This window comes from Perna viridis, chromosome 8 (assembly GCF_037379345.1).
Source record: "Perna viridis isolate PV_CMFRI_1.1 ecotype Kerala chromosome 8, ASM3737934v1, whole genome shotgun sequence".
Classification (NCBI taxonomy): Eukaryota; Metazoa; Mollusca; class Bivalvia; order Mytilida; family Mytilidae; genus Perna; species Perna viridis.
The window spans coordinates 4,792,208-4,817,356 of NC_142452.1; the positions used below are offsets into that span (position 1 = coordinate 4,792,208).

General features: G+C 31.4%; 1 protein-coding gene across 7 annotated transcripts in view; it reads left to right on the plus strand.

Moving 5' to 3' along the window:
- The first annotated feature begins 695 nt into the window (after positions 1-695).
- Positions 696-25,149, plus strand: part of LOC148609035 (uncharacterized) — a 51,250-nt gene continuing 26,796 nt past the window's right edge. For 3 of the 7 annotated variants that reach the window (XR_015914758.1, XR_015914759.1, XM_088542337.1), the window contains exon 1: positions 1,755-2,012. Coding sequence is in view for 4 of the 7 variants with exons in the window: in XM_088542337.1 (XP_088398463.1) it covers positions 1,866-2,012 (147 nt within the window). In the remaining 3 variants the exon portion in view is untranslated. Of the gene's footprint in view, positions 831-1,754; positions 2,013-9,819; positions 9,983-18,508; positions 18,979-25,149 lie in introns of those variants that run through there. The other 4 variants (XM_088542340.1, XM_088542339.1, XM_088542343.1 and 1 more) reach the window with 4 other exon arrangements.

Sequence of the window (25,149 nt, forward strand, 5' to 3'; positions counted from 1 at the left end):
TATAATTTATATGATAAATTGTGAGGAAATTTGAATTCGTATTAATGAGTGATTATAATTAGTACTGTGTGACATATCTAATTGTAGCAATTAATATAATAAATCATTTGAAATTTTACAGGAAACCATTGTCGGACCATTTGGTTGGGTTAACGTTTGGCTTATGTTGGGCCAACTTTGAGCCTATTCTCGGTGTTCAAGATGGGCAGTTGTTGGTTTAATGTTGGCATTACGTTGGGTCAACGTTGGTTCAACTATCGTTTGTCTCCGTTGGACCAATGTTGGTTCTCTTTGCACTTACATATGACTCTGTTGGGCCAACGCTGGCTCAACGTAGGAATGCTGTCTTGGTACTACCCACCAGTGGCGGAGGACGTGACTCCATGTGACATTATTGTTCTGACTCCCTTTGCCTTGCTTCTACTTCGTCCAATAATTTACTTTCGAGTTAAGGATACGAAATTTTCGTCTTTACATCAAGGTGATATATCCTTTATATCTTGAAGCCTAAAAAAACAGAAACAGAAAATACTTCAGTTCCATTTATAGCACTTGCGTGGTATAAAGACTTGTTTTTTAATTTGAACATTTGAACTTTGAACTTCAATTTTAACTTGCACATATATATATACATATACAGACTGAAATTCCACAAATGTACTTTCTCTTATCATGCTGACGACAGAAGAAATATTGTGACACCAAGACCTTTTAAAATTGTCTAAATCCTTTCCTCGACAAATTATGTAACATTGTGTTATAAGATGAATGGTGTTGTCGCTTTATTGTAGTTGTTTACTGTTGTTTTACAGATGTCTGTCTCATTACAGGTAACAGTTACCTATTTATTTTCTAACCTTGTCTTTAGAATGAAATGCTTTATTGTAATCATAATATTTAGATTACGTATTATAAAATGCCGAACTATTAACCTATAAGCACTATTGTTTGAGTGCTGGGAGAGGATCTTTTATCCGACGTTAGTCCTTCCATCCTTCATCGGTTTACTGTTCATACTCATAGATACAATGCCCTGATCAGTTGGTCAAAAATAATGGTAATTGTTACTACAGATGTATTTTGCATGTGAGGGGAACTTTAAGCAATAATTTAAAAAATCTCCATTCCGATTGAATTGCTGTGGATACATTTGGTTCTAGTTGAGCTCTTATGATATTCTGGGTTCACGTGACTGACCCTATACGATTGTCTGAACTCACATTACTGCCTTCATATAGTCAATATGGTAATTTCCTTCTGTATGCTATTTAGTATGATAGTATCAACTATTTTATCAAATTAGAATATATCTCTAAGCACTGAAGGCAAATGGTTGTGACGATTATTTACAGGATCTTTTTGAAAATCTTCATTGTCTTATAAGGATAATATACTACTACACTGCCGTAAGTAACTATTGTGCAATAAATGAATGAAATATAAATACCCCTGCCTTTGAGTTCCATCGAGTGAAGGTGCTCGTATACTACTGTCGTTAACTATTTCTGGAGGCAGCGGAGCTTTAAATGTTGTTGACCCTTTAATTGACAATCGTAATTTATTTGCGTTCACAGATTTTCCTTTTCTGAATAACAAGTGCAATTTGAAAACAAAAAATATGAATTTCATCTGATTATATTACAACTTTTTCAATGGTAATTATATTACAATGTCAGATGTGTCATATTTTGTCTGAGACATCTACATAATCAAGAAGCCACCATGACTTGATATTCATCGTGTGTACTCAAATGAAGTAAATAAACCTCAGGAAACATACTGCAAATCAATCAACATTTATTAAGGACATTTTGTGCCGTTGACGCGTATGACAAAAGTTTTTAGCTGAGATTTGTGAGTCAACAATGGAGGGAACTGGACATAATCCAGATAAACCAGCCAGTGGAGCTAATTCACAAACCTCTATTGATGATCGGAGTCTGCGTACCTCTACTAGTATGTTTGAATTCAAACAGTTACGGTTTAATGATAATGTCAGCATCATGAACAAGGTTAGTCTTTCCACAAGTCACAGTGTTTCCTACCAGATCTTAATGTTTTGAATTTGTTTGTTAAGAAGTCGTTTTTCGTGATAATTTCTTCAATCTTCAGTATTTGATATTTATTTTCAAATGAAAACTTGACTTATGCGCTTTGTTGCCTCACATGTCGACAATCTGCAAATCGTTGTTAAACAAAACATTTTTGAATTTCAACAGTCTCTCTCAAATCAATTGGTTATAAGAAACAAAGACAATTTCACTTACAAAAACACAAAAACGTCATTCCAATAACAGGATATACATGTACTAGATGAAATTACTCAGATTAATTAGCTTCCATTGTAATATTAAGATTTCTATAAAATAGTTCCATAAGAAACAAGTGCTTTCATTTCGATTTGAATTTTTTGTAAAAAGGATTTTGTAAATGCTCTTAATATTTTTTTGGTCACTTTCATAGGATGTATATTTACCATGCCCGAATAAGTTCTAACATATTCCATTTGGCTAATCAAGAGTCAAATGTAAAACAAGTTGAATGCTGTTATGCCATATACAATATTTGTTAGTCCATTCAAAATGAACTCTGACCTCAAACTTTAGTTGTTAACAGGAGATGTTTTGAATGTTATGTTGCTTGATTTTATTGACAGGTTTAATATAACAGAAAATACTAATTTTGAACCATGTAAAGATATTTTCGTTTTACTGCGTCTAAATCCATGCCTCTTTAAGGAGCTTAATAACTCGGATGCATAGGAAGTTTTTTCTATAGAAATTTTATTAGCTTGCTTTCAACTGATGTCTTTATTGTGTAGCCATTTTGCGTGTCATGACATAAAAGCAAAACAATAGTTTCTTCTGGTTGCAATAAGTTCGAGGTCGGGAATATTTCATTTATTATTGACTTATTATATTCGTAGTTAGTTCCTACGTCACTTAATTACGTACTATATAGCTACTTTAAATTTACAGTCCAATTCCTAAGGAAGGGTAACCACATTCATTTCCGTCATCTTGCAAAATCATAAAGAAATATGTATTTACAATGAGTAAATAGTGTTGGATATGATGTAAAAAGAATCTTCTTTAAATTATTTACAGCAATTTTTACCCTGAATCTATGGTAAAATTACAAACATTAATTGTAACAATCCTTTTTCAACGGGAAGATAATCGGCGAAAAAAAATTTTTATAAAATGTAATTTGGAATTATAGTTTTTTATAATATTACAAGGGAAAAAATGTTCGTTTTGAAATATGAAAATGATGTCAGATAAGTGTTCTTTAACAAATGTTAAAGACATTTTATATTTTTTATAGTTGACGAAACAGTGAAAAGTCCATATAGAATCTATTTAAAATTTAAAAATCGCCTCTATTTATGTTCAATTATCTAGAAATTAAATTTAACTATGTTTAACAGTTTGCTTGACCAAGGAATCTTTGAGTAAAATTACGAACATATATCCACTAAATGTATTAAATATGGTCTCCCTTAAAAAAAAATAAATATGAAAATTTAATTTGCACCTCTTAACATTGCCTATGGTAAAAGACAGATTGACAGACGATCTGGTTTGGTGATTCCAATGTGCCCTATTATACTTTAGGGATATGAAAGGGGTGAAATTCACATCTCAACAGTTGAACAAACTAATCGTTATTATGTTCCATTTAACATAACGTAGCTTAATATTCACCATACTCACTTCAATCTGACAGTTTATTTTTACAACGTGATTGTGGTTTATTGAAGTAGACTTTAGGAAAATTTTAATTGTGACAAATTGTTTAAACAATTTGCATTTTTATGACATGTTTGTTCAATTAAGTTCAATGATACAAGTATTTAAAGTATAAGGTGTTGCTCCTTTATTCGACAAGGTGTACCACAATGTGCTCTCTTTTTCCCCTCTTTTACTCTTGATTGATTAATACATTGAGACATATTTATATGAAGACAATGGCATAAGTATGAAAACAAGAAGATAAAACACGACAACGGGCACCGTCTAGCCTTCAGTACATATGAGGACTCTCACTAAAACAGTCACCTCATAGACAGATAATAGGATTGTAGATTAACATTTAATTGACATCAAGAAACGAGTTATATTCGTCGATCACTTATCGGTCACAAATCCAATGACAATCGATTGGTAATCTCTTTTAATCGAACACTTTTCGATCTTAAGAGTTTGATCGATGATTTTGATGATTACAAAATGATAGATTTTTGTCGATAAGTAATCCTTTACCTTATTTACCAGTCGTTAATCAAGCAGGAACAATTCAATATGTCTGAAGAACATACTTCAGTAATACTTTTAGTAATCTATCATATTTCGAACAGAAATTTCCAATCAAATTCATCGATCAAACTCTTTCGGAAGTTTGATCGACAAGACTTAGAGTTCGATTAACAGAGCTAATCAATTGATTACCATTCGATTTGTGATCGGAAAGTGATTGATGATCAGATTGATCGATTCGTTATGTCGGGTTCTTATTACATATTATGATATAGAGAAGTTTAGTAACTTTATATAATACAATATCAAGGTTGCCCACGATTTAGTAGTATATTTTTCCCAATTTTAGCATGTAAATAATGTAATACCGATAACAATTATAGTTTTTATGTTTTTCTGCCCTGCTATAATTACTGTCTAGTCACATTCAAGTGGAAACCAGGCTTTGTGCAGAGACTTTCCTTCCGAAGAGGTCATTATTTACACAATATATTCTCCGTATAATTGTAATGAGAACAGATATGGTAAATAAGGAAATTGGCAGATCAAGGTCAACTCATGGTTTGTATATTTGTTATGCTCTTTTTAAAGAAATTCTTTTGACCGTAAATTACGCCTCCATTATAATTTCTCACTTATTAGTGAAGATATGGTTTTAGTTTCTACCCGATCATTACAGGGATTTCTTCTTAAAAGACATTATATAGTTCATTGATATTATTCTGTAGTTATAATAGCACCGGTAAGTTTTAGGTCATATGAAAACTAATCAAACTCCCCCATACATTCTGTTCTGTACATCTTTTGTCAGTAATGATACCATGGACTATCAAGAAATGTTTTATTGGTTTCTTCTCGTTTGAATGTGCAATATTAATCTGTCAAATTTTGAATAATTAGTCTATATAAGTTCAATGGCATCCCATTTATGAGAAAAGAAAAGTGACCGATTTACCAAAAGATTGTGTAATATGCCTTGACTATAATTTATCATTGTTTGTTTATTTTATTTGTTGTTTTTAAATTGTTCAAAACAACTTGCTTATCAATGATTGCAGCTAAAGTAACGAATAAGTCTATTTTGACTTGTGAAGCATTTGTGTACTTTCAAAAAAAAATATCTTAAAGTATCAGAAAAGTTAGGCCTTTCGTGTTCATGAAGGAGAAGTGAATAAGTTAAACACACAAAATGCGGGTAAGTCTTGGTTGTAGTGGAACCCTCTTGGTGTGATTGTCGAATATTACCCGAATAACGCGTCTCAATTCTTCTGCGTAACTACTGCGGAATGCTGATTTGCATTTTCTTAAATTTGAATGATGATGTACTTGCTCAAAAAGTTATTCCGAAGTGCAGGTCAAATTGCATATTTTGAATAACAGTAGCGGACAAACTGTAAGTCAAAAACTTGATCTTTTTTTAAGAAAAAAGCACCAAGTGTAAAATTAAAATTTTTACGAGTTTGTAACATAATAAAACAGTATAAAACATTATTCACAGAAAAAATATGTTGTTGTAAGCTCCATATATAAAAATCTTAACCAGTGATAATCAAAACAAATATAAAACAACAATTTAAACGAGCGTGTAAACATCTAGCTTCCAGTATCAACAGAGCGACACATTTTACATCAGTCCAAGATTCGGGAAGAATATGTTCCGTCTATAAGCAATCGAGACATGAACTGCTTCAATATTTTTTCTACTTATTCATGGTCGTACTCAGTCATTGAAATTGTAGACAAGACATTCATTTTTTTACTCACTAATGGCTTAAAAAAAGTATCACAACAGAATTATAAAGATTTGCGAGTTCGAGGTTTTTTTCATGGTCTATTGACAGTTTCATCTGAAGTATATACTGATGTAATGTGTGTAAGACCTGGAATTAAGTTTCCATGAATGTTTTATCAATGCAGCTATTTGCATGGTTCCATCATTCTATAGGAACAGAAATAAGCTGTTGGTGGTTACGTGTCACGTGTTGTCTGGAGCTTTGGCAAAGTCGTAAAAAGAGCAGGGAGCTCTACATCTACATGCACGTGCAAGTTAGTGTGTCGCAGAATCACATCATACAGAAATGATACGTCACGGAGAGAATGTACGATAATACGAGGCAGGTGTAACCTGTAAGAAGACCAAATTTTTTAACATAATCATCATTACATCAACTAGGATTTATTGGTCTTCATGAACTAATAAAGCATTAAGATAAAAACTTTGAGCTATAAACGAATAAACATTTTGTTTTCGTTAAAGAACCTTGTGAAGATCCTTACTCGGTATATTACAAGTTCATTTCCTCGCAGACTGTAATCAGTCTCGCTTTGCTTCTAAGGTCAAAGGTTAAATTTGTATTGATTACCTTTATGAAGACTCTGTCCTATAATAGTCTTTATTATTTGCCTTTAAAATTAAACTAAAATAACAAAGAGGGTTATGTTTAATTTTAGGAGTGACGTCTTGTACACCTAGGCTCAGTACAAGTATTGTAGAAGATTTTATGGGATTCACATAGAAATTTGATGATACAACTTCATTATAAAATATGCTGTTGTCAATTATAAGCAATGTCTACTTCAGATTATATCTTTTTCAAGCTGTTTGTATATTCAGTAAATAAAAATTAGAACTTAAAATTTGATACTCTCGTTATATGATTAATTTCCAAACTTTATATTTTAACCAAATTGAATACGGTTGAACATGACAATTCAAAGTACTAATATAATATAATCAAATCAGTCGGATCCCATCAAAAGGTGAGTTAAAAATGAGAAAGGCAAAAGGTCCCTTTAATATTTCATAAAACTTTTCTTCCGTCCATACTTTTAACGACAAAATGTTTAAAGTGATTGGTATTTACCAGAAAGCTGATCTTCAAAGTTTCATTCTTGGCACTGCTAAATAGGAACAATTGATTTACAGCTTCAGCTTTATAAACCATGTGACTTCCGGCTATGTAGCACATCAACTAAATGTTTGCCGTACTTCTTTACTGATGTTTAGAATTTCGTTATCTAAGCCTTCGTAAAATCCTAATACCCACTCATGGAAAGATAAAAAATGATTACATTGTAATTGTACAAAAGGTTTGACTCTGAAAAACACAAAAGAGGAGGGTCGTATCATTAACTTGAGTGTAGCTGTTAGTTACTGCCTTATCGTATATAAGGTCTGATTCATGTATGTATAGGAAACTAAAAATATTGCAAATTGACACAGTATTAATGTATTCATAGACAAGTTTTTTTCAAGGTTAAAACAGTAGAGGTGTCTTCAAGTTGTCTTAATGGATGGAAACTTGAATAAGAGAAATGTCTTTCGATTCAATGAAGATTTGGCGTATTTAACTTTTACTAGGAATTTATTGTAGTTTTTTATTTGTTTGTTCGCATGTAGATTTTAAGAGAATTTACATTGGAACACAGTGTAAATGACTTTGAATCTTGATACAAGACCAGGTCTTGTTGCTCTGATTCTAAAACCGTAAAAAATGATCAAGAATACTGATAAGATTTTTTCTATACCTACAAAATGAAAGGAACTAATAGATGAAAATGTAAATTGAGAACATTTTTTTTTTTTTTTTGCTTCAGTAACAAATTAAATTCGATTAGTATCCGTGTATCAAGACGATAAATACACCAGGTTCATTTAAATGCCAAGGAGAATCTCACATGCTAAATTGATATCAATATTTCTGAATATTATGATTGATTTTACATATCAACGATATATCGTTTATCAAATGGATTTATCATTTATCAATGCAGATAAGATCTGACTCGGTGGAAAATATCGATATATATTTCATACTTCGTGTATGTACATGACGTAAACTGTACATGTACATGTAATAGTGTTTACAGTAAATGGTTGAATTACACAAGTGTACACGTCAAACGACTTACAACACTTGATGCTCAGTATTCTCACTTGACAATATTTTGACATCTATCAGAAACTTACCAAATTGGATGCTCAGTATTCTCACTTGACAATATTTTGACATCTATCAGAAACTTACCAAATTGGATGCTCAGTATTCTCACTTGACAATATTTTGACATCTATCAGAAACTTACCCCATTGGATGTTCAGTATTCTCATTTGACAATATTTTGACATCTATCAGAAACTTACCCCATTGGATGTTCAGTATTCTCATTTGACAATATTTTGACATCTATCAGAAACTTACCAAATTGGATGCTCAGTATTCTCACTTGACAATATTTTGACATCTATCAGAAACTTACCAAATTGGATGCTCAGTATTCTCATTTGACAATATTTTGACATCTATCAGAAACTTACCATATTGGATGCTCAGTATTCTCACTTGACAATATTTTGACATCTATCAGAAACTTACCAAATTGGATGCTCAGTATTCTCACTTAACAATATTTTGAGAAGTTTTAGAAGGTGTACAATGCTGATTAAGGTTCAATCCATCCAATTTATTACAAGATTGTAAACTATAATTTCTGTATCTTAACAAACACAATCCGATATGAAATGTGCTTTGAATTGAATGATTTTATCTATTTATTTCCAGAGAATATATTGCTTGAAAAAAAGTGGTTTTATTTTAAAATAAGATATGTCGGCTCACCACTAATCTCTAGGTTAAGCTTTTTTTTTGAAATGTCAAAGATTTATTCGCTATCTATTTTGTACAGATATAGTACGGCAGATGGATAGTAAATATTTTACACTGCAGATATATAAATGTGTATTAATTCGATTGATTATTGAAACCTTCTTTTCATAAAAGTATTCAGTTTATCTGTTCGAATTCGACCTAACAGTAACAGACATATAAATTTTAGTCTGTAGACTAATGCTTTTATAGTTAGACCAGCTGCAGTAAATTTTGTTTTCTACTTAGAATCGACAAAACTATAAAAAAAAAATACTGGTTTCTTTTTTTCCCTGTTTTCATCACATCATTTTGAAGAAACTTATATGTAATGATAACATAGAAAGTGACTTCAATGAAAATATAGCAAGGGTCAAAGGTCGAATCAAAAGGAATAAACTGTTAGGTTTACAGTAACTGCTGATGAGAGGTTACTCCTTGAAACACGTATACAGCATATCGAAGTTTATAATATATATAAAGGGCATTTTCTTGTATATTCAAATAAAAAATGAATATGTGATTTTATATAATTTTTGCTATTAATCTGTAAATTGGAACAGTATTAAATATCAAGATTTAGTTAGAATGTATCCTTTTTACGTCAATCGTCATTCATAATTTGTTGAAATGAAGTAAAAATCATAATGTCAACGTTAGTTTGATTATTTGTTTACGAATACTTTATCATCATCATTTCGTATGTATATGAATTAGTATTTCAGTTCTGCCATAACTTCTTGAAGAAATATACTGACCCGACATTTTCAGCTTGTCATCATATTTCTACACTTATTTTGATTTACTTCAGCATAATACTTACTAATTCAGAGTCAAATAATATGCCATTTTGGTGGCTATCAAGTTTGTTAACGTAATTAGTCTAACTGTTTCTACGTTGTTACGAACACTGAACAAATAAATTATTGAGTATATACAGTTTATCTCGCATGGATATCAATAAAATAATACTAGTATGGGGTCTGATTAGGCTCCTTCTTGAAAGACGGATATATTATATTGGAATGTTGTAAATTGTGTGGAATTCTGGATATAAACTGCATGTTCATATAAATTGTGAGTCAATTAAACAAATAGTCTCTATTTCAATGACATTTTTATAGTTCAACAAATAATTTTCGTTACCTGTTCTTTAGAAACAATGCAAGTGCAAAAGGCTTAAACTATAATTGAATATTAGTCTAATTTACAAATATGCATACTGTATGCGTTTTACATTATTATTACGATATTATTGCGCACGTTTTTTTTTTTCGATTATAATATTTAATCGTCGTTGTAGACTGTCCTAGTCCTCATTGTTTATCCCGTGAATACAATATGCGATCAAACTACATGGCACGATTTCATACAAAAAGTTTATAGAATGGATACTATTATCATAGTTACTTGCATATGAAAAAGGTCATGTAAAATTTGGTATGTATAATTCCAACTTGAAATAAAAAAAACCACGTGTTTCTGGTGTATAAAATAATGGATTTGTCATGGAAACAGGACTTTCCTCGCTTAATACATTTTAACAAATCTTCAAGGTAATTTTAAATCCTCCAATTTCTCAATCCTCTGAACCCGATGCTACATAAATGATTTACAATTACATTATTACTTGTGTTTGCCTTAATTAATATTGAAGAAACAGGTCCTACTTTAAAACTTCAAATAACAGTCTATATACTATATCTAGTCAGTCGTACTTTCCTTGTTATGTCACAGCGAGATAACTGGGGTCATGACTTTGGCTCTGATGTTAAATATAAAACATTCATCATACATATAAGTACATATAATGACACTATACAACGTGATATTGAATTTCATTATCGCTGCCTTATTGAAATTTATTCACGTACATCGTATGAGTAAAAGGTTATGCTACCAAATACTTTATAATCCTTATTGACACATCGACATTCTAAAATAGCGATCTAGCTAAGCTAATTTGAAAACACATCCAAATATTCCCAACAATTATGTTTGTGATTCATTCAAATTTTGGATAAGAAATAGCTATGTACAAAATCCTTATCCTTATAATTTATTAACGAGACTTTCCTGTTTACTTATGCTCTAGTAATTGATTTTACTTGCAGCTGCATATTATACACGTATTACATACTGTACTGATTTATCTATCGTTCATGATATAAGGATTAATAGTGGAAATACATGTTCAAGTCTTATTTCACAATGGAGACACATCTGATTACATTTGAGGCTCTTGACAACAAACTTTATATGCGACTATCATTTACAAATTTGAAACAACTACAACGCATTCGCTTTGGAGATTATTCTGCCACTGCAAGATTGATACATACTCTAAATTGCTAATGATTCCTCCGATAATAAAGATCTTATCCCTATTAATAATTGTTAATAAATCATTTCGTATTGATACCTACGTGAATTTTAGACATTAACCACACTACGAGTTAAATACTTTATATCTATTGTCAAACGTCTGGTGCACATGTCACGTTTGCCTTTACAGTAATGGAAATACATAGAACAAAACTCCTACACATTACCTATGATATAAGTCAAAATATGATTTCTGTAGAAAATGGCAAATGATTAATTGTGATAAATTGTAATATTAGATATTATGACAAATCATCATTAAAACCTGTCTACCAAGTGATCTTTTACATAATCACACAGTGTCTGTTGATATTTGTTAAATATTTTGTAATTTTCATGACGTATTCTAAATATGGAATTTATCAAACAATCTTAACAACTGTCTCTTTTTGAATTCTGATCATAAAAATATTGCTGACCACTCTCTAGGTATTTGTAAAGAGATGTAATCTTTGCAATTTTGAAAGCTGTATTCGTCTTACATCATGAACACATAACCGTGATTATCACAGTCCCGCAGATTCCATATCTTTTGTACTGTTGTAATTAATGAATTATTTTGTAATATACCCGAAATAAGTAACCGTATTGGGATGGTGGGTTTAGCGCACTATAAAACCTGCATTAATCAAAAAATAATCAAGGGAACCAAGGTTCTATCAACCATTTCCATCGAAAATGTTCGCATCAGTCAGGACCATTGCAGTGGCTTCACTATTTCTGGCTTTTTCCTCGATATTTCCATTTGTTATACAGACTTTTTGACTATTGTCTAAAGTTCATAGTTAGGTAATATCTCTTATTACCCTTCATTGTAGAGTACCGAAAGCGTAGGACTTTGAATAAAAGAATAGAATAATATGTCATATGGAGAAAATGACTTTACTTAAACTTGACTTTGTCTACTGTATTCCATTCTTCCTTTGTCTAAACGGTAAATAATTTTTTATTTAAGAATACCAAAAATATGAAAATAATGTTGATAGCTCATTAATTGAGTATTTAATATGCTATGCGCAGTATTCATTTGTAACTTGGTCTACAGAAAGAAACTAAAATAATTCATCATCGTTACAAGATATAATCTTAATTAATTACTTTTGATCTGTTTAAGACTTGAGTTGTACTTGGTTATTTCAGGATCCAATTTTTAAGATTTCCGACTTAAACTCGTAACTTTCCTTGAGCCACCGAACTGCTGCCTATAACTATACACTCTGACCTATTCCAACTTTCCTTGATCCACCGAACTGCTGCCTATAGCTATACACTCTGACCTATAGCTATACACTCTGACCTCTGACCTATTCCAAGACATAGGACTATTAAACATGTACACATTCGTGAGAATATCATGACATTAGTTGGGGATTTTATCTATTAACAAACATAATAATATGTTTTATTAACACCATTATATAACGAAGAGAGATCAATATTCAATATCATGATTTCAGTGTCTATTGATAACTTTTTGTTTGCATATTTTGTTAAACATTGGTTGACAAAAATGGTAGAATATTGTTCTCATTTAAATGTTAAATAAATATGTTTATCATTTCCAACAGATGCATATAGCGCTAGAATTCATCCGAATTTTTCTATTAGCTTTGTTTGACAATATAAAAAGTGTCAATTATTGTTTATCTTGCTTTTAGACAGGTATTGATTATTTTTATTTACACTTATTTGCTTTTGAATTAAACCAATATTTAAGTTGTTCTAAGGCATAAACATTGATTAGAGAAATAAATTCGCCAATGTCTTGTTTACTTTTTGACACTTAAATAAAGACGGTTCCTTTTGGTTAATCATATTTTTTACATTGTTACTATATCTTTTTATATTTAATATTTTATATGCTCCCTCTATGACATTTAGCTTAATGTATGAATAACAAACCTATGATAAACGTACTTTTTGGTAATAAATTAAGTTAATGTTAAAACACTAATGTATAACATTTATACATGATTTTATAACTATAATCCGCATATTTTAGATTTTGGGGTTTATCATGTAGGATGTTTTTTTTTATCAAAATGGAACTACACAATTTTTTTTTCATAAGGAAAAACTAAAACGTGAAACTCTGTCAATTGTTAGATATTGATAAGTAATTATTATGATTTGTAAGGAAAAGCATTTTAACAGGTTTTTAATAATGACTGAAATATCAAAGTTCAAAAACATCTACTTGAATAAGTAATATTTTGATATAATTGTTGTTATGGTTCGGGATACGTGGATTTAACAGTAGGTTGAAGATAACGGTATGGATTTGTGTGATATTGCCGACAAAATAAACAATGTCAATAAACCTGTAGTTGTATAAAGAAAAACTGTATGTGGAAATCAATTACATCTGTTTGCAAAGTATAGCTATTTGTTCATTTCAAGGAAGTGATGCTTGTACAAACAAAATAAACAATGATATATTTTATCCTTGTAAATAAGCATCGTAGGAAAATCTAGCAACATATAAAGTATAGTGTTAAAGAGTAAACTGACCAGATGCATTAATATAGGATTGTTGATCATTAACCAAATAATGTGTCATGAACCGCGACGCACTTTTTAAACGAGCTTCAATTTCCCCAAATTTTGTCACAACTTGAACAAAAACAATAATCATATATTTTCTGTTCAACTGCAGTATATTTATATTTGAACCAAAACATTGTTCAGTTTAACAATATTTGATAGTGCATTGTAGACAAACCATCGTCAATGTACTAACTTTCTTCATGTGAAAAAACCTATGTTGAACGACGAGAACCAAACAATTTGGAGACTTATTACAAATGTAAATATTATTTACTATCGATTTACTAATTCTACATATCATGTAATGTATAAACGTTTTGTCACTGTGTTTATTCATTCTACGATCAGTTTTCACTATGCTTGGCTTTTTTGTTGAGTATTACGTAAAACCTCATCGATAGCATACATGATAACACTTTCAGAGACTAAAACCAGTGCGTATATAGACTATAATATATAGCATCCGAATGGTTTGTCCTGTATCTTTATACTTAGTCCTGTTCTTTTATAAAATGCATTGGAATGGTTAATGTATGATAACTATTGAAAACGGACTTCAGGGTGTAGTACATTGCCGGCGAGATATGATTCAAAATTAAAAACAAAACTGTAAGAACTTATACGTAAAAAGCATGCAAAAATCCGACAGGGAGCTTTTTGGAATCAGAACTAAAGAAGGACAACGAGAAGTAAAACAGAAAAACAGTTCAGTGAATGGACCTGCAGTTCGACTGAGCCTCTTTTTTTACTACCGGACCACCTATGCAACAGCATTAACTCTCGCTGGACTAGCAAACACACCATTTTATAACCATAGCTCATGATGTATCACGCCTCATTACGATTTGTAGTGTCTGGTTTCATAGACGCCTTTTTTTTATTTTATCAAAAACTACCTTTCCTTTAATATTTACATTGTTATCTATAAACGGAATAACAAATGTTACTAATATTTTTTTTAATTTTCCTTAGCGTTCGATAGCCGTATTTTGATCAATGTGAATAATGAAAGTTTATGTTATTCTGCTGTCTTTATATTTTATATACTACTGGACGACAAAGACTCTATCAAAATATTTTTAAAATGCCCAAAAGCAGCTTTTATGATAATAATTGACTGAAAAACCCCTCTTACCAAAATTTCTACTTTCAAATAAGTTTCAACAGAGACTAGATAGAAAATACTTTGAACAATTCCCGGTCTTGCTAAAATTCGATTCTCAGATAGTACTCTCGTGCAAGGTAATATCACAATGATAAACAGAGTTTTCTAAGTTTCAATCGATTTTTGCCTTTCCTGACCATTCTGAGAATAACAGTTCTCGTCTCTAGAGATATTAGAGTTCTCAGACGTTGGTTGGCCGAAATAGAAATGGGCGATTGGTTGATGTGTGATTCTATCGCATTGTCTATAAAATGTCATATGTCGACGTTGTTGTTTCTAACATTGTTCCCCCGTAACAACTGTTGAAGTTATAGACAGACTATTGATATAATTTCTGCCATGGCAAGGTTGCGGAATGACGTCTAAAAGTTCAGAGAAGCAGAGTCTACAACTTTAGCACGTTGAAGATGAAATTTCTCACATCCGAGGTAATTAATTTTCATAGTTTTTATACTTCTAAAAAATTGTTTCTTTGTACGTGTTTTTTTCTTTGCTTTGGTATGTTCATGTTTGTGTTGTGTGTCTATTTTCCTGTCTTGACTTCATTCTTGGAATATATCCTTTTAATTTTTTCCCCTTATCACTCATTCTAACAAACTTTTAGCAAGCCAGGGACAAAGACCAAACATGGAAAACGGACAAATACAACAAAGAATATTAAGTAACTAAAATAATACATAAAAAGTAACAAAAGAAAATGAGCAACCCAGACACCACTAAAACTGGGAGCATGGACAGGGTGCAACGGTAGGCTAAGCGTCCTTAAAACGAAACTCAACAAACGAATAATATAAGACGTTTTCAGCTAGGACGTGTACAGAAAGGTATCAACTCACAAAAGTCGGTGAGTTTATACATGTATATAGAAATGATAAATCTTAACTATACATTTGGAAAGTCTATATGGTTTTACTCAGGGAAGCTTTGCTCCGTAATATAATTTTAGATTGCTGGGGAACTCTTTTATTTATAATTTCTAGATTGAATGCGTACATGGCATAGAAAAACAAATAAATCAGATATCTATTTGATGAGCATTTCTGGCAATGTTATCAAGGAAAAATATGTAAATCAACTTAAGATTCATTTTTTAATGATCATTTCTTTTATTGTCAAAAGTGATATAACGATACCTATTAAGAAAACATTAAGGAAAAAACAATCGCTTTAATCTCTTTTAGAGTTTTTTATTGCATATCCGGGTGGTATTAGTGTTAACGCATTAAATTCATATGTCGATGCAGCACAATTTTCCTTTTTGCTTGTTCCTGCTGTTTTGTCACTCGTACTTTACGTGATTTTTTTCAGTTTGAATCAAGACACAAATGAAAGATAACATCTTGATATTTAATCTTCTTTGAACTGTTAAGCATCGTTCATGATTCCCTTTCCTTGTTTGTCTACCCCGGACATGATTTTTATGAGCAACTCTGCGGGTGTTTCTAGAAAAGCAGAGGACGCTTACCCTACCGGTGCACCTGGTCCATGCTCCCAGTTTTTAGTGGAGTCCGAGTTGCTCATTTGCTTTTGTTACTTTGTATGTATGATTTTAGTTACTGTAGTTAGTTGAATATAAATCCTATTTGTTTTCGTAACTAGCGCTTACGATACGTTACTACAACTGTGCATATCCTCTGATTCGATAATGTATGAATGTGACGTAATCGCCGTCAACATCAATCAATGTAAACAACTGATTATTTAAGCCTTAAAACTTTTTTAATTTAAGAATATTTTATTAGTCATGCTGTATTATAAGCCGAAGTTTACGATCATAGTGTGATTGCCCTTAATCCTAATCGCATAAGAACTCTTACCTCAATTCAATATACTGCACAAGAACGGAACGAACAAAAATGTTTTAAAACGTACTGAAATGTTCCAAATGGGAATGTAGGTTAATATATCTTAAATCGTGATATATCATGTCATCTGAAGCTTTCCAATCGCATCTGCAACTCATCTGAACGCAACCAATCATAAAAGAACATGTCGAGTAGTATCGTCTAGGATCCCAACTTGAAATTCCATAAGAATTCTGCGATTATCTACGAATTGACTATCGCATCATTCGTTACTGGGTGCTTAACAGTTTGAACCTAGCATTAAGTTTTAATCTCTAACAGAAATCAGGTCTAGCGATCTTCAAAAATGTAAAATCATTTATATGGATTAAACGAGAAATTTTTTCTTGATGCTGATGTTGATAAACATGTCAACTGAATGCACTGAAAACGAAGACTCGGGTATAGTAACTCTGTCTCCCATTACGGTTGCGGTAACATTGTCACTGACTAGTATTGACAGCAGAAAGATATTTTCGTAAATGCATGTTGTCCATCGGTGCCTTGTTTTGTAATTTTTCACTAGACTTTAAGGTGAATGAAAAAAACGATATCAGACTTCATTACTACTTGGGTCTTAGGACTTTTTCTTCATTTAAATAGATTTGATAAACTTTATATGTACTTAGCAAATAATGAAAAAAGTAATCAAGGGAACCAAGGTTATAGCGGAAATCAAAAGAATGTAATCCAGGGACAAAGACCAGACATGTAAAACAGACACACACAACAAAGAACACAAAGTGACTAAAATCATACATACAAAGTAACAATAGCAAATGAGCAACTCGGACTCCACTAAAAACTGGGAGCCTGGACCAGATGCATCGGTAGGGTAAGCGTCCTCTGCTTTTCTAGAATACCCGCCCAGTTGCTCGTAAAAATTCGTCCAGAGTAGACAAACGAGGAAAGGAAAGCATGACCCGTGGAATAAATCAGTTTTCATGATGCAGACGGATACACCACAACGATCTACAGGTTCATGATGACGACCATAAAACTTTTGTAGTGATGACTTCAATCTTCTTGCAACATAACCCTGTTCAAGAAGCCTATTTGTTAGAGTTCTAGCGCGATACAAAAAGTCTGCGTAGTTTCGGCAAGCTCTGGCATAACGTATGAATTGTGATATGAACACTCCATACGCAGGTGCTGAAAGGACAATGCAATAGAAAGCTTAATAGGAATATCAAATATATTTCAAAGCATTAACAATATAGAGCAAATAAGGGTTTTCCTTTTTTTAATTAAAAATTAAGTTTAAGACAACCGAAAACATACATTAAATACACCGACGTTACATTTTTCATTTTTAGTATAAGTACCTCATGAGTAGTTATTATATTAAAGGTTTTGTAATGCTTTTGTTTTATGTGATTTTGTTTCGAGTTTTTGTTCCGTAGTTATGAAAGTATTGTTACAAAGGAAGAAAGTTAAACGTTAAACTATTTGGTAACAGACGTAACATGTTCTTCTATACCAATGCCTTTGTAAAATCCTCACACATTAAGTACAATAATTAAGGAATTAATAGACGACCTTCGTTCTTTAATCTTAGATGGTTTAAAGATGAAACGCTTTCCTCAGCCCTCTTATTCATTGATTTATGACTGATATGTTAGCGAATATTGTTTTCGACAGCTGCATGCATGTTGATAGTGCACTGACAAACCGTTGTGAAGTCTTATTTTGTGTAAAATGTAGGAATTAAAAGAAAATGACTTGAAATCTATTTACCAGTGCCAAAGTCTATAATTGAAGCGTCACTTTCTTTCTCGCACTAAATGACGAAGTAAAATTACAACGAAGAAAACAAATGTGGAAGAAAATTACATTCGAATTTTTCGATTATGTCACTAATATAGTTACAATCTAAATTATTTGTGAAGAAATGTGCTTCAGTCATTAGGTAGAGAACAGTTGGTATATGGTGAATTAGTAACATAAACTTTCCTGTTCCATGTATTCATATAGGACTTGTATCTGTGTGATAACAACTTTCAGGAGCCTGTTTAATTGATTGTAACATTTTAAAACAAATAATGACTGAGGGTCGTCGTCTGCATATTTCTACCAGCATGTTTGAATTTAATTTGACAAGCTTTGATGACACGATAAAAATACTAGAAAAGGTAAGATTCCTTTGATTTCTTGTAAAGCTTTAACGGAAAAGTAAATTCTGTTTGTACAAAGAAGGGGTCACCATTAAAAGCTTAGTAGAAATATTTTTTTTAATGCCGAATTACTTTGTGGTTTATTGATAGATATGTTACGCTGTATGCAGTTTCATTGTTTTTGTCAGAAATTAATCATGTTCATACAACAGTTATATGCATATTTAGGTTGTTCGCTGAAGCTGACTCCTTTAACAAGTGATAATTATAGTGACTATTATAGGTACTTTATCATGTTTATTAACCTATTACAATACTTGCAAGGTTGCGTCTAATTAGTTCAAAGCTTGAATTTTGGTTGGTCATTTACAGTTGTATCATTATTTTGGTGCCATGAGGATTTCCTATTTAACATCATGTGGCATAAATGCATTAATATTCATTGCTGTTTTGAAAAAAAGTAGCTGAATTGACATTGTGTACGTTTCATTCGAAGTAACTTTATTCAATTGTCCGTGGACGTTCAAATGACATTACTCTTTTTAGAACAGTGTCGTCTAGTCCCAGAAATCACGACGTATACTGTCAAAAATATCACATGACTGTTAAGGATGTGATATTGCGACTCTTTTTGCCAAGATATTCAAAACTGATTTGCCTGATTTTTTTCTGACCATTATCTTCATGCAAATATTTGTATCATAACTCAACACAGGGACATGTTTTCTCCTTTCAGGGTTTAACAGAAAGCAGTTCAGGCTTTCACAGTATTTATCTGATGAAAAGTCAACATATAAAAATGCAAAATGAGTTACTTGTTATAATGTATCCAAAATTTTCATGAAACATCAACCTTCTATCCTTGAAAATAATCGTCTTTTGGTAATACGATTTCATGCATGCATGGTGAACAGATTAATTTCAGTGAGTAACGACTACATGATGTTCTGGTAACATTTGCACTCATCATAACCATTTCCCATGACTTTACATTGTCCATTAACAAAGGCACTGTTTTTGAAAGATTATGTAACAGTGGCATCTTAACACGATGAGTTTTGATTCAGGTCGTCAGTTTACTTGTGGTAGTTTTACAACTTATGGTCACACTGAGATGATTTTACAGACTAATAATGAAAGAGTCATGAATGAAGGCGAGATGTTACAATACAAACAAAACATCTCGAAATATTTTGATTTGTAGTAGAAATATTGAACAAGGCAATTATTTAGGCATGTCTTTTAAAGTTAACCGTCACGTACATATTAGAAGTACATTCCCATCTATTTTTATATGGCTATATGACAAATGTGCAGATCATTGATTTTACTGATATGTTGCATACTTTGTAACATCTGCTTGTCCTATAAAGGTAAATATACACTGATTTAAAAAAAAAATCATAGTGAAAAGACAAGATTTTTGTTGGTGTTTTTTGTATCTTTAAGCACACTAAAATAATATTTAATGCTAATACTGCTTAATGTACCACCAAACCTCTTTCAAAACTTTTAATTTCTATACTCACAACTGTCAAAGAGGGTCTGCTGTCCTACCACAACACTTGTTACTCCCGTATTGGTATTAATTCAATGTGGATCCTGAAATATTCGAAAGATTTTTTGGAGACAATCTGTTCACGATTTTTTATCAGAATATATTAGCATTAAAACCTATGATTTTTCATCACTGTATACTTCTATTCCCCATACTCAGTTAAAATCCCGACTTAAACACATTATATATCGTTGATTTTCCAAAAAAAGATGGTATACCTAGATACAAATATATAGTTCTTGGTAGAGATTCCTAATACTTTGTAAGAAATAATTCCAAATCATCTTCTAAATATACAGAGGAAGATGTTTACAAAATGCAGGAATTTTTAATCGACAACATATTTGTCCAGTGTGGTAGACGCAGTTATCAACGAACAAATTGTGCTCTTCTACTTGCTGACCTATTCCTTCACTCTTCCACTCTTATGAGGCTGACTTTATAGCTGATCTGATCTGAAAAAAAGAATATCGTTTAGCTAGATCCTTTAATCTCAGTATCCGCTATATAGATGATGTGTTATCTTTAAACAATCCTAATTTTGGTGATTTGATACATCGCATCTACCCCAAAGAACTTGCGATAAAGGATACTAAAGCCACTGTGAGGTCAGCCGCGTATCTTCACCTACACTTAGAAATCGATGGTAAAGGAAAATTATTGACCAAACTTTACGACAAACGTGATGACTTTTCATTCAGAATTGTCAACTTTAATTTCATCTGTGGCAACATCCCTTCAGCACCAACGTATTTAGTGTTCATATCACAACTCATACGTTATGCCAGAGCTTGCCGAAACTACGCAGACTTTTTGTATCGTGCTAGAATTCTAACAAATAGGCTTCTGGAACAGGGTTATGTTGCTAGAAGATTGAAGTCATCACTACAAAAGTTTTATGGTCGTCATCATGAACTCGTGGATCATTATGGTGTATCCGTCTGCATCATGAAAACTTATTTATTCAACGTGTCATAGTTTTCCTTTCTTCTTTCGTCTACCCCGGACTTGAATTTTTATGAGCAACTCGCTGGGTGTTTCTAGAAAAGCAGAGGACGCTTACCCTACCAGTTCATCTAGTCCATGTTCCCATGTTTTAGTGGAGTCCGAGTTGCTCATTTGCGTTTGTTACTTTGTATGTATGATTTTAGTTACTTTATGTTCTTTTTTGTGTATGTCTGTTTTCCATGTCTGGTCTTTGTTCCTGGATTACATTCTTTTGATTTCCGCTATGACCTTGGTTCCCTTGATTACTCTTCCATGTCTGGCTGGTCTTTGTCCCTGGATTACATTCTTTTGATTACCGATATAACCTTGGTTCTCTTAATAATTATTCTCAAAGAAATAAGATGGCTTAACTACATTTTTCTATAATTATTTATACGTGCATTTTACATTTAGTTTTATTGAACAATTTGTCTCCCTAAAGATTGTCTGCAATAACCTTTTTTTTAGACATGTTTGAAAATTTAACACCTTGAATCAGGGTAAAACATTGATTTAAAATTTAATAAACAAATCAGACAACAAACTTTTTCCTGAGTAGTTATAGAAAATTAAATTGATTTACTAGGGAATTGAATATGCACTACACCGTGAACATGAACTAAAAGTCTACGTAAAACCAACCTTTCTAAGAACATATATAGAAACACAATTCAAGAGTTACACTATATATATATAAAAGTACTGATTCATCTTAGCTTTATACAAATTAGCGGTTACTTTAATTGAATGGCGCAATCGACCTTTCAGTTTACTGTTGAGTGAAATTTTAAAACCAAAAAATAAAAAAATATTATTTTGCACATTTATTCCGCTTTGTTGTGAATCGACGAAATTTTTAACAGTCTCTTTTTCAATTATTAGACTTTGGAAAAATGAATTTTATTTTTTCCCATATTTTGCGAACCCTTGACACCCTTGTCTGCCAAAAAATCGATGAAAAAGATGTCATGAAATTTTTATGTTCTGTTTTATACAATGTAACCCAAGTTTAAATAGTAGCATATCTTGTCTTTGTATAAAGTGAATTAAATTGTATTTAATGTCATTGTATTTGAACTGACTCTACAAATTTGCTTTCGTACTATTTTTTTAATCTTACTTCTGTATGTAAATTTTAGTTTTATAGTGACAATTGATCTTCCGGTGTTGTCGGAATGATTTTATGCTGCGGTTTGCCAACAAATTCCCGTTATTGGATAATTCTATATATTTGAAATTCGTTATTTTTGTACGTACGAAAGAAATATCATTATTCGACCTCACTGTAACTTATATTTTACTCATGTTCTAAGTCGGATTTATTCCTATTAATGATTTAGTTTAAGGTTGGAAAATGGCCAAAAAATTTTAAGTCAATAAACAAGGGTTCTCAATCGATCAAACTGATGCCAAGTACTGGTCCCACCATTAGGTCTGATTTGTCACATTACATTTTCCATTTAGTAATTATGATGTTTGTCATTCTGTGTGATAAATATACCTAATTATGTCAAAATAATTATCGATGACTACTAATGTTAGTTGCATAATAACGGCATCTTTGTGCAGGACACCATAATGCTTTACCACCAGTAAAGTAACTATTTATACATTCCATATATGACAACAAATGTTACCAGCAATTTAGGAGATATATCTTTTATTTTAGATCATTTACCAGACAATCTTGTAATATGTGAATTCCCTTTCATGCTTTACAAATACAAAATGCATCATAAATCAGTGATACTGAAATGTGTTCACAATACTGTCGTAATATAAATGTAACCTTGACACAAATGTAAAACATGTCAATGGATGTCTTTTAAAGATAATGGAATTCCCTTGAAGCATTTTATATGACAATATATATGGTCCAAGTTATTTAATTGCCTTTTAAAATAATATTGATAGTCTTATATAATAATTCCTAAAACTCCATTTAATTTGAGTAGATCTTGTATGCGCAGTCGCTTGTTGATCTATCTTAAGATATCAAATATGGTACAATGTAACCTAGCAATTACGTTTTGTCTCCAGTAAATGAACATTGGATTATCTTACCACATATTCATAAATAAATTGAATGAATATAATTCTAGAAATTCGCAACAGACACATACTTCAACGTGCCATATAGAAATTAGTATACTGTGACTAATTCCAAGGTTACGGGGGTAGGAACAATATGAACCCTTTGTTCAAGCCTTTTATCACTTGCTTGCAAAATTTGAGCAAACTTGACAAATAAATTACCTGAAACTCTCCTTTTTCAGGAATATCTGTGGAATTCCCTTCAAAATTTGTGGATTAACCCTTGATTTACATTAAGTTTGCAACTTTTGTTATTATTTGTGTTATGAAGGATGAATAGTTCTGTGATTGTTGCTAAGATAAGCTTAATGTCCTTACAAATTATTTAACGAAATGAAGCAGGTAAACGAATCCTTAAACATACCACTTTTTCAGTGTTCCAAATTTTATAAAATTGATTTTAACATTTGATTTTTTAGGGGCGCCTTTGTGTCGTAATCGAAGGGAAAAGTAAGTTCTTTTTTACAGCTTTGTCATTGAAAATATTGGTTTTAACTTTTTTCATATAAAGTCAAATACATGCCTATATGATGCCATTATTTCAGAGAAAAATAAAGATCATATGTAGTAATATCCCCTATTTAGTCGTTTAATATTTTATCTTTGATGTTTATATCTTCTAAATCTAAATTAAGAACTGCTTTCATTCTGCATATATTTTTGTTATGATTTTGTACTTGATTGTAAGTAAGGCAAATTGACAGAGCATTCGTTTAAAGTAAGAACAATTTAACAGGTACATCCATTCACTAATGGTGAACATAAAATCAAAGTTTTAATTCTATTTAAATACAATTTGATTCTCCCTGTAATAAGCTCTCTCACTGGTTGATTTTATTTTAGCAAACCAGGATATTTTGTGTAACCTGGCCTGGTACTAGTCGTTTTTATTTCAAACTCATATTGGTCCGCATTCTGTGATTCAAATAACATACTAACGCGGTTTGATTACAAATAAATCATTAGTACCATCTTTTAGAAATCAAATTTTGGGAATTTCCATATTTTTTGAACAGGTTATACTCAAGCAACTGGTTTTGGCTAGTTTACATTGTTTATAAACTGCTAATCTGCAACAAACCAGTTTTTTTTTTTTTTACTTTAACCTATTAACTTTGTTTTTTAAATCATTAAATTATGTTTATAACCAATTTACATAATATCGGTTATAAACCAGTTGTGCATTTCAGTGGACGAAAACTAGATTCAGTAATAGCTTTCAACTATTTCGCCATTCTTGTCGATTTTAAAACCTGATATTGATTTCATAGACATAACACTTTTCTGTCCAATAAATTATTAATTAAAATATTCAATAGCTAAAACATTACCTTTTATTTAACATTTTAAGCGCAATAGTGACTTTTATTTTTGCCATTGATATAACACCAGTATTATTAATTGTCTGAATCAGCAGAATGTAACTTGGCAATATTAAATAGCATATAACTTATATAGCAAAATCTCGGTGAAATGTTTTGTTTTTTTTTTCTTTTCTTTCTTTTAACATTTCCTGTACTGATTATCAATTAGATATTTGAATGTCGAGT